The sequence below is a fragment of the Mobula hypostoma genome, chromosome 6, assembly GCF_963921235.1.
Source record: "Mobula hypostoma chromosome 6, sMobHyp1.1, whole genome shotgun sequence".
NCBI classification, from domain to species: Eukaryota; Metazoa; Chordata; class Chondrichthyes; order Myliobatiformes; family Myliobatidae; genus Mobula; species Mobula hypostoma.
This window is the reverse complement of record NC_086102.1, coordinates 23,216,960-23,235,327: the sequence shown is the minus strand read 5'-3', so window position 1 is coordinate 23,235,327 and position 18,368 is coordinate 23,216,960. Positions and strand designations below refer to the sequence as shown.

The 18,368-nt window shown below is 43.2% G+C and overlaps 1 protein-coding gene across 2 annotated transcripts in view; it reads left to right on the top strand.

Annotated features, from left to right (window-relative positions):
• Window positions 1-18,368, top strand: part of LOC134347866 (cell adhesion molecule DSCAM-like) — an 804,792-nt gene that overhangs the window by 585,281 nt on the left and 201,143 nt on the right. For both annotated transcript variants that reach the window (XM_063050412.1, XM_063050413.1), the window contains one exon: window positions 14,553-14,752. In XM_063050412.1, coding sequence (XP_062906482.1) covers window positions 14,553-14,752 — 200 coding nt within the window. The remainder of the gene's footprint in view (window positions 1-14,552; window positions 14,753-18,368) is intronic.

The following is an 18,368-nucleotide window of genomic DNA, read 5'->3' as shown; positions in this document are numbered from 1 at the left end:
TGCTTGACCATGGTCATTCCCTGCTTGTCCAAATGCCTCTACAATGTTGCTATCACGGGCAATGTGTCAGCACAGTGGTTCGCACAACGCTTTACAGTACAGGCGAACAGGGTTCAATTGCTGCTGCTGCCTATAAGGAGTTTGTATGTTCTCCCTGTGACCGAGTGCATTTCCTCCAGTGTACCCATCTCCCCCCACAGTATAAAGACCTACCAGTTGGTGGGTTAATTTGTCATTGTATATTTTCCTGTGATTAGGCGAAGACTAAATCTGAGGATTGCTGGGAGGTGTGGCTCAAGGGGTCGGAAAGGCCTACTCCAGTTTATCTCAATAAATAAATGAATCGTATCTGCTTTAACAACTTCACCTGTCTGCATGTTCTAGGCACCTACCACTCCATAGAGTAAAGCCACCTTGTAAACTCACCCTTAAACTTCCCCCAGTGCTATGACCAGCACATTTTGACATTTTTCCAATTCAGATGTTATGCTGGATTATGTTTCTTGTATTTACACTGTACTGGAAATGCTTTAATCTGCTTTTACTAATCCACAAACATGAGAAAATCTGCAGATGCTGGAAATCCAAAGGAACACACACAAAATGCTGGAGGAACTCAGCAGGTCGGGCAGCATCTATGGAAAAGAGTAAACAGTCGACGTTTCAGGCTGAGGCCCTTCATCAGGAAGTTTCCATAGATGCTGTTGAGTTCCTCCAGCATTTTGTGCAGATTGTTGAATATTAAAGATTTTGTTGCATGTCATGCTAACACACTGCAGCAAATTCCTAACACATGTAAACATATATGGTCAATAAAGTTGATCCTCCTCCACCTTGAGGGGCAGTGTCCCTCTTTAAGGACCCTCACCACCCAGGCCATGCCCTCTTCTCATTGCTACCATCAGGAAGGAGGTACAGGAGCCTGAAGGCACACACACAACAATTCAGGAACAGCTACTTCCCCTCTGACATCCGATCTCTAGATGGACATTGAACCCATGAACACTACCTCACTGCTTTTGTTTTACTTCTGTTTTTGCATTACCTATTTTAACTTAACCAAGAAACAGAGACAGAGAGACTGAGAAAGGGAAGGGAGGTGTTGGAAATGGACCAGATAAATTTGAGGGCAGGCAGCATCTATGGAAAAGAGTAAGCAGTCGAGAACCTTCATCAGGACTAGAAAAAGAGATGAGAAGTCAGAGAAAGAAGGTGGGGCAAGAGAAGGAAGAAGTGCAAGGTAGTAAGTGATAGGTGAAACTGGGAGAGGGGCAGGGTGAGGTAAAGAGCTGAGAAGTCAATTGGTGAAAGAGATAAAGGGCTGGAGAAAGGGGAATCTGATAGGAGAGGACAGAAAGCCGTGGAGAAAAGGGAAGGGGGAGGAGCACCAGAGGGAGGTGATGGGCAGGTTTCTTGGCTTGCTGAGATCCTCTAGCATTTTATGTGTATTTACTTTGATTTCCAGCATCTGCAGATTTCCTCTTGTTTGTGTCTTCATCAACCTTGCCTCCAATTTCCACACTGCCCTCAAATTTACCTGGTCCATTTCCAACACCTCCCTCCCCTTTCTCAATCTCTCTATCTCTGTTTCTGGAAATCATTTATCTACTGTTTCCTTTAAAAATCCACAGATTCTCACAGCTACCTGGAATATGCAGCTTCCCACTCTGTCACTTGCAAAAATGCCACCCCCTTCTCTCAATTCTTCCATCTCTGCCGCATCTGCTATCACAATGAGGCTTTTCATTCCAGAACTAATGAGATGTCCTCCTTTTTCAAAGTAAGAGGCTTTCCTTCCTCCACTATCAACACTGCCCTCACCTGCATCTCTTCCATTTTGTACACATCTGCCCTCACCCCATCCACCCACCACCGCACCAGGGATAAGGTTCCTATCGTCCTCACCTACCACCCCATCAGCCTCCATGTCCAGCACATAATTGTCCATATTTTTGCCATCTCCAACGGGATTCCACTACCAAACACATTTTCTCCTCCTCCCCCACTTCCTGCTTTCTGCAGGGATCACTCCCTACGTGACTCCCTTGTCCATTCGTCCCTCCCCACTGATCTTCCTCCTGGTAACTTTCTTTGAAGTGCTCTTACCTGTCCCTACACCTCCTCCCTCACTACTATTCAGAACCCCAAACAGTCCTTCCAAGTGAGTGAGCACTTCACCTGCAAGTCTTCTGGGGTCATCTACTGTATCTGGTGCTCCCAGTGTGGCTTCCTGTGTATCGGTGAGACCTGACATAGACTGGGACAAATCTTAGCCAAGCACCTACGCTCCGTCCACCAGAAAAAGCAGCATCTCCCCTTGGCCAGCCATTTCAATTCTACTTCCCATTCCCAGTTTGACATGTCAGTCCATGGTCTCCTTTACTGCGGTGATGAAACCATACTCATGTTGGAGGAGCAACACCTTTATATTCTGTCTGGGTAGCCTCCAACCTGATAGCGCGAACATCAATTCCTTGAACTTCCAATAATTGTCCCCTCTGCACCTTCTCCTTCCCCATTCTCCCATTTCCCACTTCCACCTTATCTCCTTACCTACCCATCACTCCCCCTGGTGCTCCTCCCCCTTCCCTCTCTTCCATGGCCTTCTGTCCTCTCCTATCAGATTCCCCCTTCTCCAGCCCTGTATCTCTTTCACCAATCGCCTTCCCAGCTCTTTACTTCACCCTTACTCCTCTATCGGTTTCACCCATCACCTACTGCCTGTACTTCTTCCTTCCCTCCCCTCGACTTACTCTGATTTCTCTTCTCCTTTTCCATTCCTGATGAAGGGTTTCAACCCAAAATGTCGACTCTTTATTCTTTTCCGTAGATGCTGCCTGGCCGTCTGAGCTCCTCCAGCATTTTGTGTGTATTACTTCGATTTCCAGCATCTGCAGATTTTCTCTTATAAGAGATTCAGTTGTTGTTCAGACCAAGCATCAGAAGGGGGAAGCAGAAATGTGATCTAAGTGATGTTGACCGTGGAATGATTGTTCGTGCCAGACAGGGTGATTTGAGAATCTCATAAGCTGCTGACCTCCTGGGGTTTTCACACACAACAGTCTCCGGAGTTTACAGAGAATGGTGCAAAAAAAAACACACACACAAAAACATTCAGTGAGCCGCAGTTCTGTGGGCAAAAATGCCTTGTAGAGAGAGGTCAGAGGAAAATGGCCGGGCTGGTTCAAGCTGACAGGAAGGCGACTGAGACTTAAATAACCACTCATTACAACAAAGGAGTGCAGAAGATCATCTCTGAATACACAACACGTTGAACCATGAAGTGGATGGGCTACAGGCTCAGAAGACTGTGAATATACATTCAGTGGCCACTTTATTAAGTACAGGAGGTATCTAATAAAGTGGCCACTGGGAGTACATCTTCACAAGGCCTGAGGCTGTGAAGTATCTCTCAACCAGCTCCTATTCATTTTGCACATTTTCCCTTGTCTGGACTTGCTGTGAGATTGACACTCAACTGCTGGCCACGACCTTTAACCTCATTGTTATGCCGACAGCAAATTGTGGGCCAATGTTTGCACCTAGCAAACTTGGTGATAAAACCGTCATGTCACTTTAAGCTTCCAGCTTGCATCAACAATACAACGACTTCCACTATCTGAAGTGCGATGTAGATTGCTGTGGGAAGGGGTGCGGAATTGGTTTAAATTTCCTCTGTGTACTGTGAATAAAGGGTGTTGTTTATAAAGAACAGATTTATGATTTCATTACACACGCCAAAGAAAGGTAATCTCCTTTGACGCGATTCTCAGCAATACACTGATAGTTTAAATTTGTTTGGGGAGTTCCGTGCCATGATTATATTTGTTCAGTCATAAGACGGAAGAGAAATCTCGGCTAATAATGCAGCCACAAGGGAAGCAAACACCCCTGCTTCATTTTGTTTTACATTCTGAGTGATTTGGACAATATTCATAACAGTTGTGGGAAATGCCAGATAATTGTGCAAATAGGACTGAAGGTGATTTGGGGATGTTTCAGTGGGAGAAGTATTGTTTCATGATTATCACCATCTTGGTAGTCAAATTGATTTAATTTATTATAAAGGGTTTTGAAGTTACAATCATTCCTTCTTTGGATATCTTGGTTTGTGGATGTCTGTGAAGAATAAGAATTTCAAGTTGTGTACTGTATACATTTCTAATATTAAGTTGAACCATTTGAAACATATGAGGTTTAAATCTGTTCTTTGTCCATTTTTGTGGTATAGCACTGGGGTTAAGGATTTCCAAGCTGCTGTTGCTGCTCCTGTCTCTGCGTGCTGTCTGTTTCCTTTAACCCTATCACTATGGTTCAGTATCTGATACACTTCCTTTGGGAGGGACACACATAAGGAGCAGGAATAGGCCACTCAACCTTCCAAACCTGTAGGTTGATTGTAACCTAAACTCCATTTTGCCAGCTACCTTACAGCTCCTTGCTTGTTTAGTATTCACCCATCTCTTCCTTAAGCATATTGGGACACCATTTTCATCCTTCTTTGAGGGAAGAAGTTGCAAAGACTCACAACCCCTCAGAGAAAAATCATAACTAAATGAGCAAACCTTCATTTTCAACAGTGACTCTAAGATCTAGAGTTCAAGAAGAAACATTCAGACCACATTCTCCTTGTCTTGTAGGTCCCTCCAGCTCATTTAACAGATACGAGCCTAGCCCATTGCAGGTATTACATAGAATAGTGCAGCATAGGAGTAGGCCTTTCAGCCTAACGTTTCTACGATGGCCAAGTCAATCTAATCTCATCTATGTGCTCCTTCCATTCCCTACCTGCTTTTGTGTCTGTCCCTTATACACTGCTGTCTTATCTGCTTCCACCACCACCACTGAGATACAGGAATCAACTGAATGTATTTATTTATTTATTGAGATACAGCGCAGATCAGGCCCCTTCCAACCCCTTGAGCTATGATGCCCAGCAGCCCCCTGATTTAACCCTAGCCTAATCATGGGATAATTTACAAATGACCAATTAACCTACCAACCAGTATGTCTTTGTACTGTGGCGGGGGGGGGGGGAACCCAAGCACCTGGCGAAACTCACACTGTCACAGGAAGAACGGTCGTCTGTCCAACACTCGCCTGGGTTGATAATTTCACCGCAGAAGAACGGTCCCCTTTGTTGTGGTCACATTTGGTGACTTCTGAAGGATTTCGGAGGACAACGGGAAGAATCGATGGCATCAGCTCACCTGAAGACTCAAACCTCTCTCTCTCTCCCTCACTACTCAACTCAATACCACAAACTGAACTGAACTTTACTTATCACCGTAAGACTGTATCCATTTACCCCCAGGCTTGAAGAAGCTTGGTTTCTATATTTCCACACATATATATAAAATCAATCATTGCTAACCTGTTTGATTTATCTGATTTTATATTACTGTATTGTGTAGTTACTAATAAATACCATTAGTTAATAGCAAAACCAGACTCCAAAGTATTTTCTGTTTCTGCTGGTTCTTCAACCCGTCACGGGGTACGTGACAGTGGGAACACAATAATATTATTATTTATGTCAGGATATCAAGGGCGCAGTGACAGAGGACTGGCTTCAGTCCTGGCCATGGCTGCAGCATAGAGTTTGTATCTTCTCCCTGTGACTGTGAGGTATTCCTACAGGTGCCCCACTTTCATCCCACATCCCAAAGACATGCAGGTTGGCAAATTGTTCCTCATGAGTGGAAGGAGAGGAGTGCTGACAAGGTAGGGAAAATAACGAATTAGATTGATGTGAGAATAGTGTCAATGTGCAGTTGATGGACATGGATCTGGTGTTCCAAAAGGCCTGGGTCAATGCTATGTGTTGCAGTGACTCGAAGAAGACTAATACTTTATCTGAGTACTCACCGAAACCTTATATAACCAAAACATAAGCAATGCACACAAAACGCTGAAGGAACTCAGCAGGCCTAGCAGCATCTACAGTAAAGAGTAAACAGCTCGGGCCGTGGCCCTCCTTCAGGCCTCTGTTTAAGAGGAGTCCTGATGAAGGGTCTTGGCCTGAAAACATCGACTGTTCACTCTTTTCCATAGATGCTGCCCCACCTGCTGAGATCCTCCAGCATTTTGTGTGTGTTGTTTTGGATATTCAGCATCTACAGAGTTTCTCGTGTTTGTAACCGAAACATAACCTCCTTGCTTTTGTTCCCTTAGCAAAAAAAAAGATAACAACCTTATAATCAAAATATGACTAGACTTGTGTGTACACATTTGTTTGTTTGAAACACACCTTGAAGCACTGAAAGCTGTAATATCATTCAGTTTAATGCTCAAAGGTGCTAAAGTTCAATCCATTACCCTATTCTTCTTGTCCACGCATCATTCTTGAAACAAGCAGACAGATTTATGTGTATGGCTTGTGAATGTAAGCACTACACAATTGTTTTTTTTCCCATCAGTTTGGTACCTTGTAATATTAATATGGAAAGTATATCCGCAGATAGATCTAATATGTTCCTTGTTAATCTAATTGCTTTGGTAATCAACATACTAAAAGCTGTTTCACCTAAAAACTGTGTATAACATGACATCAGTAACATCATCAATTCATGGAGCTAACGTAATGGGTTCAACTGGGGGCATAATACACCATGCAGTTTGAGAAGGAGAAGCTAAAGTCGGATGTATCAGTATTAAGGAGGCATGAGAGAGGAGATGGCCAAAGTTGATTGGAAGAGGACAGTAACAGTGATAACAGCAGAACAGCAATGGCTGGAGTTTCTGGGAGCAATTCGGAAGGAGCAGGGTAGGTACATCCCAAAGATGAAGAAGTATTCTAAAGGAAGGATGAGGGAATTGTGACTGACAAGGGAAGCCAAAGACAACATAAATGGTAAAGAGAGGGCCTACAACATTGCAAAAATTAGTGTGAAGTTAGGGAATTGGGAAGTTGTTCAATATGAACAGGATGTAACTAAAAAGCTGTAAGGAGAGTAAAGATGAAATATGAAGGAAAGCTGGCCAATAAAATAAAAGAGGATACCAAATGTTTTATCTTATATATAAAGAGTAAAAGAGAAGCAAGAGTGGATATCAAACCACTGGAAAATGATGCTGGAGAGGTAGTAATGGGGGACAATGAAATGATGGACTAATGTAATATGTATTTTGCATCAGTCTAGAGTGTCAGGGGGTAGAAGTGAGTATAGTTGCTATTACTAAGGAGAAGGTGCTTGAGAAGCTGAAAGGGCTGAAGGTGAGTAAGTCACCTGGACCAGGTGGACTACACACCAGCGTTCTGAAAGAGGTAACTGAAGAGATTGTCGAATTGGTTCCGGAGGACTGGAAGATTACAAACGCAAACAACAGGAATTCTGCAGATGCTGGGAATTCAAGCAACACACATCAAAGTTGCTGGTGAACGCAGCAGGCCAGGCAGCATCTCTAGGAAGAGGTGCAGTCGACGTTTCAGGCCGAGACCCTTCTTCAGGACTAACTGAAGGAAGAGTTAGTAAGAGATTTGAAAGTAGGAGGGGGCGGGGGAGATCCAAAATGATAGGAGAAGACAGGAGGGGGAGGGATGGAGCCAAGAGCTGGACAGGTGATCGGCAAAGGGGATATGAGAGCGTCATGGGACAGGAGGTCCGGGGAGAAAGACAAGGTGGGGGGGGGGAAACCAGAGGATGGGCAAGGGGTATATTCAGAGGGACAGAGGGAAAAAAAAGAGAGTGAGAGAAAGAATGTGTGTATAAAAATAAATAACGGATGGGGTACGAGGGGGAGGTGGGGCATTAGCGGAAGTTAGAGAAGTCGATGTTCATGCCATCAGGTTGGAGGCTATCCAGACGGAATATAAGGTATTGTTCCTCCAACCTGAGTGTGGCTTCATCTTTACAGTAGACAGGCCGTGGATAGACATGTCAGAAGATTACAAATGTCATTTTACTCTGCAAGAAAGGAGTTAGGCAGAAGAAAGGAAATTATTTTTATCAATTTAGTGATTAAGTGTGGAGTAGGCCCTTCTGGCCATTTGAGCCATGCCTCCCTAGCAACCATCACAAACCCAATTCATCCTAATGTAATCATGGAACAATTTACAAAGACCAATTAACCTACTCAATACATCTTTGGACTAGGGGAGGAAAGCAGAAGGCCCAGAGAAATCACACTTACTCCCTGGGGAAGACATACAGAGACTCCTTATAGAACATCACTGGAATTGAACCTCTTACTCCGGAGTGCTATGAGCTGAAAACAGCGTTGCACTAACTGCTATACTACCATGGCGCCAGTTAGCCTGACTTCAGTGGTTGCAAAGATGCTACAGTCCATTATTAAGGGTGATATTTTGGGGTGCTTAGACGCACATGATATAATAGGCCGAAGTCAGCATGGTTTCCTTAAGGGGAAATCTTCCCTGACAAATCTGATGGAATTCTTTGAGAAAATAACAGGCAGGATAAACAAAGGAAAATCAGTGGATGATGTTTACTCGGATTTTTCAGAAGGCCTTTGGCAAGGTGTCACAACTGAGACTGCCTAAGATAAGAGTCCATGGTACTACAGCAAAAATAATGACATCAATAGAAAATTGGCTGACTGGCTGGATGCAAAGAGTGGGCATAAAGAGGGCATTTTCTGGTTAACTGGTGGTGTTCTGCAAGGGCTCGTGTTGGGACCAGTTCTTTTCATACTATACGTCAATGATTTGGATGATGGAATTAACGGCTTGTGGCCAAGTTTGCAGACTTGCAGAAGATAGGTGAAGGGGCAGGTAGTGTTGAGAAAGCAGAAAGTCTCCAAAAGAACTTAGATTGGGAAAAATCAGTAAAGTGGTAGATATAGTGTAGGGAACTGTAGGGTCATGCACTTGGAGAGAAGGAAAAAAGGTGTAGACTATTTTCTAAACAGAGAGAAAATTCAAAAATCAGAGGTGCAAAGGGACTTAGGAATCCTTGTGTAGGATTCTCTAATGGTTAACTTGAAATTTGAGTCAATGGTAAGGAAGGTAATTGTATTGTTGCCATTCATTTTGAGAGGACTAGTATATAATGGCAAGGATGTCACACTGAAGTTTTATAAGGCATTGCAGAAGGTCCAGAGGAGTTTCACAAGAATAATTCTGTGAATAAAAGTGGCAACATATGAGGAGGTTTTTGCTGGCTCTGGGCCTGTACTTACTGTGGTTTAGAAGAATGAGGGGAGATCTCATTGAAACCTATCACATCTTGAAAAGCCTTGCTAGAGTGCACGTGTAGAGAATGTTTCCTTTAGTGGATGAGTCCAGGATCAAAGGGCACAGCTTCAGAATAGAAGGACAACCCTTTAGAATACAGATGAGGAGGAATTTCTCAGAGGGTGGTGAATCTGTGGAATTCATTGCCACCTATGGCTGTGGTGGCCAAGTCATTGAGTTTATTTAAAGCAGAGGGTGATAGGTTCCTGATTAGTCAGGGTGTCAAAGGTTACAGGGAGAAGGCAGGAGAATAAGGCTGAGAGGGATAATAAATAAGTCATGATGGAATGGTGGAGCAGACTTGATGGGCTGAATGACTTAATTCTGCTTCTAGATCCTATGATCCTATAGAAGCTGTCAGACCTGCAGAGTACCTCTAGCATTTCCTGTTCTTACTTCAGATTTCCAAAATTGCCATCTTTTTATTACAATTAAAGAGAGATAATAGTATGAGAAACTGATCGAGTGTAGGACTCAATAGATCTTTGAAGAATTAGCAGAGACACATTGGGCCAAACAGGCTCCATTTGTAGGACTCAATGAGATAAATATGTTGAAAGAACATAACTAGAGTTTTACAAAAAAGCAACAGATTCTGATAATGAATCTGATTGACATATTATTGGTTTCTGTGTCACTCCTGAAAATCATACAAGTAAAAATGGTGGTTTGCCTGTCCGCAATGCAACAAAATATACTATTAGCTGCTGGAGTTGCAATGGAAGTATAGAGAGAAAGTTTTCTCATTTAACCTGTGGCTGTGAGTTCAGCTGACACTGTGTATGCCTACATTCTCCTCTCATCTCAAAGATCCAGCCTAGGCCAAGATAAGGCTATAAGATATAGGAACAGGATTAGGCCATCTGGTCCATCAAACCTTTTCCATCATTTCATCATGGCCCAATCCATCTCCCCTCTCAGGCCTAATCTCCTGCCTTCTGCCTGTAGTCCTTCATGCCCTGATTAATCAAGAATCTATCAACCTAACTTGGCATCAGCTGCCACCTGAGGAAATAAATTCCAGAGATTCACCACTCTCTGGCTAAAGAAATTCCTCTTCATCTCCATTCTAAAAGGACGTCCCTCCATTCTGAGGCTATGTCGTCTGGTCTCAAACTCTCCCACCATTGGAAACATCCTCTCCACATCCATTCTATTAAGGCCTTTCACCACCCTATAGGTTTCAATGAGGTCACCCCTCATTCTTCACTGTGAAACTTATCTCCGCCTGTGGTTGGAGCTCCCAAATTATGTTATGTTCAAATCAAAATAATGCAAAACACAGAAATGACAATCTAATTTGTGAAAGTTGAAGGCAGAGGAGCTATAGGAGAGACAGTGATAAATTCATAGTGACAGAGATAGGCCAGACACTTTTGGGAACTAATATTGTAATCTTCACAAGTTGTATTTGTGACAGACTTACTTATAATATTCTTAATTTCAGAAGTACATATATTTTACAACTTAAGCACAATATTGGTGCTGTATACTTGCAACACTGTTGGATAGAATAGAAGACTCTTTTCTCTGGAGATTTTCTGACCTGATTTGGGAATGTTTGATTCTGAACATGGATTCTCAGCGTGATCACATGATAACCATTTTTGACTAACTATCATATCAATGCCTTGTGCCAGTTCTTTCTTGCCTTGCTCTAGGCTGTCCCCAGTACGTCTTAGATTTTATTGGTCATTGATGCAAAACAACGTGATTTCACTGTATGTTTTGATGTTTCGGTATATATGTAAGAAATAATGCTAATTTTATCTTATCTTTGGGTCAGTTTAATCCTCCTCAACCGATTTTACTCCATTTTCTGTAGCTGCTAGTGCAAGAGCTTTGTTGCTTGTACTGACAAGCCAGTTTGACTCAGGGCAATAAGCACTCTATTTTACATTAGCATATCTTTCACAATACACCTGTGAAGCTGTAAAGACCAGGAGGGAGAATGAGGTCGATGGGGAAGCATTGGAAACCCTGCTAACTGTTGGGAAGTCATTACAAGCGAGTTGCACAGATTTCAAGAAACAGACAGGCAAAACAGCAAGATTTTTTCTACAAGGATGAGATCAAAAAAAAAAATCCTCCTTGCAGCGTAGACCCTGACAACCATAGAAAGCTAACAAGCTGTCAGGGCCATAACTGCATGCTTCGAATGTGGAGCTGCAATTTTGTTCAAAGCTCCCACAATGACAAACTCAATGACAGAACAGTTGTAACCATCAGCGGCTCTTATTTTTTTCCCTTTTCTTCTTTAGAGCACATATACTAATGCAGAGAGGCACAAGGTGCTGTGCAACTCTACTTGAGAGCAGCTAATGCACAGGAAGGTTTGACTTTTCAGCGCAGTGCCTATGCAACATCGCTCTCTTTTAGATGTGGTCTGATAGAACAGGCACTGCCTGGAGCTGAAGTGAATGTTAAGAGTGCTACAGGTTGAAGAGATACCTCAAATTGTTGTGGCTAATAACAGGGTGGTGGGGTGGAGATACATCTCAATCAAAGGAGGTGTAAGCCACTCTATCCCTCTGCTAGTCTGCAGGTCACCCTTAGGTAAGATGTAGCAACTGCCTAGTCCCTCGATCAGGGTCACGTGAAGCCATGGGAGCAGGTGGTGGATGGTTGTATGAGCAGCTGGTGCAGATCTCAAGTCTTAGTTATGCGACCACTGACATTCTCTGAAGAGTGTCAATGATGGCTGCAGTCACCCATCTTGTAAAGACACTACCCGGAAGAAGGCAATGGAAATCACTTCTGCAGAAAAATTTGCCAAGAACAGTTATGGTCATGGAGACCATGATTGCCCATGCAGAACAACTGCAGTTTAAAATAAGTAAAAATCAGGAATTCTGAAACAAAAACAGGAAACGTTGGAAATACTCAACAGGTCAGGCAACATCTGTGGAAAGAGAAACAGAGTTAATGTTTTGAGTTGAGGATCTTTCATCAGAACTGAGAAAGAGAGAAAACGAAACAGCTTTAAGTTTTAGAGAGGTTGCATAGGGTGACTCCAGAGTCATGTTATGGTGATAAACAGATAAAGTAATCTGGTTGACAGAATAATTATGGCAGTTGGAAAGAGAGGGAGAGAGCAAAAACAGACGAACTTCAATGGTGTGGATAGTGTAGAAAGTTGTCCTAGGTTACAATGGGACATAGTTAGGATGCAGAGCTGGATTGAGTAGAGGCAGATGGACTTCCATCCGGAATAGTGTGAAGTGATTCACTTTGCATGGTCAAATTTAAAGGCAGAGTACAAAGTTAATAGGTTTCAACAGGTACATTTAATGTCAGAGAAATAGATACAATATACATCCTGAAATTCTTCGCAAACATCCACAAAAACAGAGGAGTGCCCCAAAGAATAAATAACGGTTAAAATGTTAGAACCCCACCCCCCCACTCCCCTCTCCCACACACAAGCAGCAGCAAGGCAATAACCCCCCACCTCCTCCAGCAAAAAAGCATCGGTACCCTTCAACGAGCACTCAACCGTGCAGCAAACATCAATAAAGACACAGTCTTGCAGTACCCCAAAAATTACTCATTCACTGTCATTTGACAGACCACAGGTGCGCACTCTCATGCTCTCTCTCTCTCTCTCTCTCTCTCTCTCTCTCTCTCTCTCTCTGTCTCCCTGCCTCCCTCCCTCTCTCCCCCAATAAGGGAAAAAGAGATGTCCCCATTTCACAGCGAGAGGGGAGACATAAAAAACACCTTGTTGATTAATGATGTTCAGAGTCTGTTGCGTTACTTGTTCCGAGCTCTGCACCCAGAGAGTTGTCACTAGAAAGGCCCAGCTCCCCAGACACACAAACCCCAGCAGCGAACCCGCTGCTTCCGATGTTCCGTGTTCTCCCACGACGCTTCAATCGGGGCACCAGCCTAGAATCAGCACATCCCCAGAGCCACGAAAATCTGGAAACATTAAGGCAGGCTAGTCTTCTAGGCCGCGCCTTTGGGAGATCAAAAAGTAGCTGGTCATAAGGCCCTGAGAGTGGATCCCATTCCCACGAAGAACTGAAGTCAGAGTGTAACTCCAGGTCAGGGTCTTCAAAAAAACCTTGGAAAGGATAAAAAGAGATGTAAAAGATAGCAATACAGCTGTTTCCAAAGATGCCAGCAAAGGAGTTGCCGTTTAGCACCATCTTGACTTCCACCTGTTGGCAGGATTCTTAGCTGTATGGAGGAACAGAGGGATTTAGGGGTTTCATAGATCCCTCAAATTTGTCAGGCAAGTTGATCGGGTAAGAAGGCAAATGGTGTGTTGGCCTTCATTAGTCATGGAATTGAGTTCATGAGCCTTGAGGTAATATTTCAGCTCTAAAAAATTCTGGTTAGACCACACATTGTGTTCATTTCTGGTAGCTTCATTATAGGAAGGATATGGAAGCTTTAGAGAGAATGCAGAGGCAATTTACCAGGTTGATACCTGAACTTATATCTTATAAGGAAAGGTTAGGAAGCTAGGGCTTTCCTCTTTGAAGAGAAGGAGGATAGGAGGCGAGTTGATAGAGGCGTATGAGATGATAAGGGGCATTGATCAAAGAGACAAGCAGTGCCTTTACCCGAGGGTCACAATGGCTAATATGAGAGGGCATTCTTTTAAGGTGATTGGAGACAAGTATATGGAAGATGTCAGAGGGAGGTTTATCACACAGAGAATAGTGAGTACTTGGAATGCACTGCTGGTGGTGGTGCTGGAGGCAGATATATTGGGAACATTTAAGAGTCACTTAGATAGATACAAGGATGAAAGAAAAATGCAGGACTGTATGGGCAGGAAGGATTAGATTAACTTGGAGTAGGTTAAAAAGTCAGCAGAAAATCATGGGCCAAAGGGCCTGTGCTGTACTGTTCTATGTTCCATGTTCTATATTCAAACCAGTTTTAATCAATGTTTTATAAAGTGATGATGTGAATAGGAATTTGCGCTCTTCCTAATGTAGATGCATTTCCATAAATTTAAATGGAAATAGAACTACAGCTGTTTAAGTATATTTCCTAACAGATTGGAAGCACCTTGGGATATGTTTCCAAATTCAAATCACCACATCTTTGCAGTTTTTTTGATGATGAGGTTTTTTTTTTGAATCTCTAGATTGGGGAGGTGTAGTTGTAATTAGCTTTAAAACTGCATAGCAAATGCATCTAAGAACAGGGATACTTGGCATGGTTTCTAGGACGTTACATTATTTGTCATTCACATGTGTGAAGTTTGTGATTCCGGCTAGACCAATATCTATTTACCTGGTTAAGCTGATGGTAAGCCACCTTCTTGATGTTCTTGAGGTAAGCTCACCATTCTGTCTCCACTCAGACTGACCAAAATCTGTGTGTTCTATCTTTGCAGTCCCCGCCATGATCACATCATACCCAAACACCACCCTGGCAACCCAAGGCCAGAAGAAGGAGGTCAGCTGCACTGCTCATGGCGAAAAGCCTATCATCGTCCGTTGGGAGAAAGAAGACACCATTATTGACCCTGAACGGATGTTCCGTTACATTGTGTCCACCAAGGAAGTTGGAGATGAGGTGGTTTCCACGTTGCAGGTAGTGACTGCAAAGTTTATAGATTTTCGCTTGTTTTATTTATAGCACCGCACCGCCTTATGGCTGAAGAAACAAACTAATACGTTTTGCAGTTTCTACCCACTAGACCTTTGTGCATATGTTGTACAAGCTCTAGAGAATATCACAGCATGGCCACAAGGGTGGAATAATACAATACAGTGTTGTGTTATTGTTGCTGATTAACTGGACTCCAAATATTCAGACTGCTTCCTCTATCACAGTTTATTTACTTGTGCACAAAGGGAACTGCGTGGCCCCTGTCACCACACTGTTCTGAAGTCTGAACAAAGAAATGCCATTTTTATACGGAAATGACTAGCTGGAAACAGATACTAGCCAATTGGTAACCCTCTGGATGTACAATTCCTGCTTTGCATGATCAAATTATGATAATGCAGATATTAATAGCCAATAGAATCTCCGCATTGATACTTCAAAATTAGTAGATTAATTGACCAATAGTATTTGTCACCAGGGAATCCTTTGTTTGCATCCATATCTTGTCTTACTACGCCAAAGGGCTCTGGTCTCCTACTGTGCAGTAGGAAGCTATGGTCTTCAAAGGCCTCACTTGCCAGGAGTGACTGCATGCTATTGGTAAACCATCCTTGTTTTGACATTATCTTAACCCTTGCCTTGCCGCAACTTCTGCAGTGGTTTCCACAAAACAAACCTATAACATTGACGGCCAGAAAAAGACCTTACCTGCTGTTTTCCTTAAAATGCACTTTCTTACTAAGCACTCAAGGAAGAAATTTGACTCCAGAAGCTGTGACTAATCACATGCAAAAAACATTGGTCCCAATTACACTTACTTCCACCATCCTACTGATATCGAATTTCTCCCCTCAAGCTCTCCTCAGCCCTTCTCTGTGAGTGTAAACTGCATCTGTGTGACTGTGAGCCTGTGAAATTCAATTATACCTGCAGCATTTGAGTTATTTGTGGTCCATACAGAGTCTGCAGAGGATGAGAATGATCGTTTTTGAACACTTGCAAAATTACATTTCATATACAGTAATTTTAGGAGAATGAGAGGTGACTTCACATGTCTTTGTAGAAGTTTATAAAATCATGAAGGGAATGGATAAAGATGGACAGTCACCATCTTTTCCCCATGGCTGGGGAGTCCAAGATTAAAGGGCCCAGGTACAAGATAAGAGGGAGAGTATTAAATGAGATTCGAGAGTTAAATTCTTTACAAAGGATATTGAGTACCCGGAAGTGAACAAGAGGAAGTGGTTGAGGGGGTTACAATCGCAACGTTTAAGAGGCATTTGGATAGGTATATGGAGGGGAGGGGCTTGAAGGGTTGTGGGCCGAATGTGGGCACGTGGGACCAGCAGGGAGGAGGCTGTGCTCAGCATGGAGCAATTGGGCCAGAAGGCCTGACTTTCTGCTGTGTTACTCTCTGACTCTTCGGATACATAATGTACCCTCAATGCCCAACAACCGTAGGAACAGCCAAGCCAGGGACTTAAACTGAGCAAGGCACAATCTAGGAAATAGAGAGGACAAGTTACATCGACCAAATGCCTATTCCTCATAGATAGAAGTGTACATATCATCAGGCTGGACCAGAGGAATAATTTCACAAGCACTTTGTATATGTTCTTGCTTTGCACATTAATCATCCCCACCGCCCTCCCCCCCCCCCCACCACCTCTCGTGTGCTCACTGTATCTTAGCTTTTACACGAGAAAGTCTGCGGATGCTGGAAATCCAAAGGAACACACCCAAAATGCTGGAGGAACTCAGCAGGTCATGCAGCATCCATGAAAATGAATTTCAACATTTTGGGCTGAGACCCTTCTTCAGGACTGGAAAGGAAGGGGGGAGATACCAGAATAAAAAGTGGGGGGAAGGGAAAGAAGTGAAGAGTGAAGCCAGGTGAGTAGGAAAGAAAAAGGGGCTGGAGAAGAGGGAATCTGATAGGAGAGGAAAGTGGAGCATGGGAGAAAGGGAAGAAGGAGGAGCAGCAGGGGGAGGTGATAGGCAGGTGAGAAGACGTACTGTAAAAAGCCAGAATGGGGAATACAAGAAGGGGGGGGGGGAATTTTTTTAACTGGAATGAGAAATCGATATTCATGCTATCAGGTTAGAGGGTACCCAGAGGGAATATAAGGTGCTGCTCCTCCATCCTGAGGGTGGCCTCATCTTGGCAAAAGAGGAGGCCATGGGCTGACATGTCAGAATTAAAATTTTGGGCCACTGGGAAGTTCCAATTTTGGCAATGGAACGGAGGTGGCCAACAAAGCAGTCTCCCAATTTACAAGAAGTCTCACCAATGTAAAGAAGGTCATATTGGGATAGCTTATCTTTTAATTGGTTGGCATTCCTGTGCCTGCAACTTCTGGCATTCTTCTGCTGACCAACACTGCCTCAATTTCACCTCACCACCAGCTCAGCTCAGAAACTTTGGTTCTTTGTTCATTGTTTTCTTTCTTTTCAAAGTTTGAAAAGTTCGAAGTCCAAAGAAAATTTTATTATCAGAGTACATATATGTCACCATATCCAACCCTGAAATTCATTTTCCTGCAGGCACACTCAGCAAATCTATAGAGTAGTAACTATAACAGGATCAGTGTAAGATCAAGTAGAGTGCAGAAGACAACAAACTGTGTAAATGCAAATATAAATGAATAGCAATAAATTAAGAGAAATAACAAGAAAAGAGTCCTGGAAAGTGAGATCATTAGTTGTGGGAACATCTCAATGGATGGGCAATTGAGTGTAGTTAACCGCTTTGTTCAAGAGCTTGATGGTTGTAGGGTAGTAACTGTTTTTGAACCTGGTGATGTGAGTCCTGAGGCTCTTGTACCTTCTACCCAAGGGTATAGCAGCGAGACAAGAGCATGGCCTGGGTGGTGAGGATCTTTGATGATGGATGCTGCTTTCCTACGTCAATGTTCCATGTGGATGTGCTCAGTAGTTGGGAGGGCTATAGATATACTGCGGCAACATCACTACCTTTTGTAGGATTTTCCATTCAAAGGCACTGGTGTTGCCATACGAGGTCATAATGCAACCAGTCAATACCCTCTCCACTACACATCTATAGAAGTTGGTCAAGGTTTTAGATGTCATGCCAAATCTCAGTGGACTCCTAAGGAAGTAGAGGCACTGATGTGCTTTCTTTGTAATTGCACTTATGTGCTGGGTCCAGGACAGGTCACCTGAAGTAGTAACACACAGAAATTTAAAGTTGCTGACCCTTTCCACCTCTAATGAGGACTGGCTCATGGACCTCTGGTTTCCCTCTCCTGAAGTCTATAATCAGTGCCTTGGTTTAGCTGACGTTAAGTGAGAGGTTGTTATTATTACACCACTCAGCCAAATTTTCAATCTCCCTCCTGTATGTTGATTCATCACCACCTTTATTTTGGCCCAGAAGAGTGGCGTCATTAGCAAACTTGAATTTGATATTGGAGCTGAATTTAGCTGCACAGTCATAGGTGTAATCCAGTGGGGAAGGGGACTAAGCACACAGCCCTGTGGTTCAAAAGTGCAGACGGAGATCGTAGAGGAGATGTTGCTGCCAACCCAAACTGACTGGGGTCTACAAATGAGGAAATCCAGGATCCAATTTCACAAG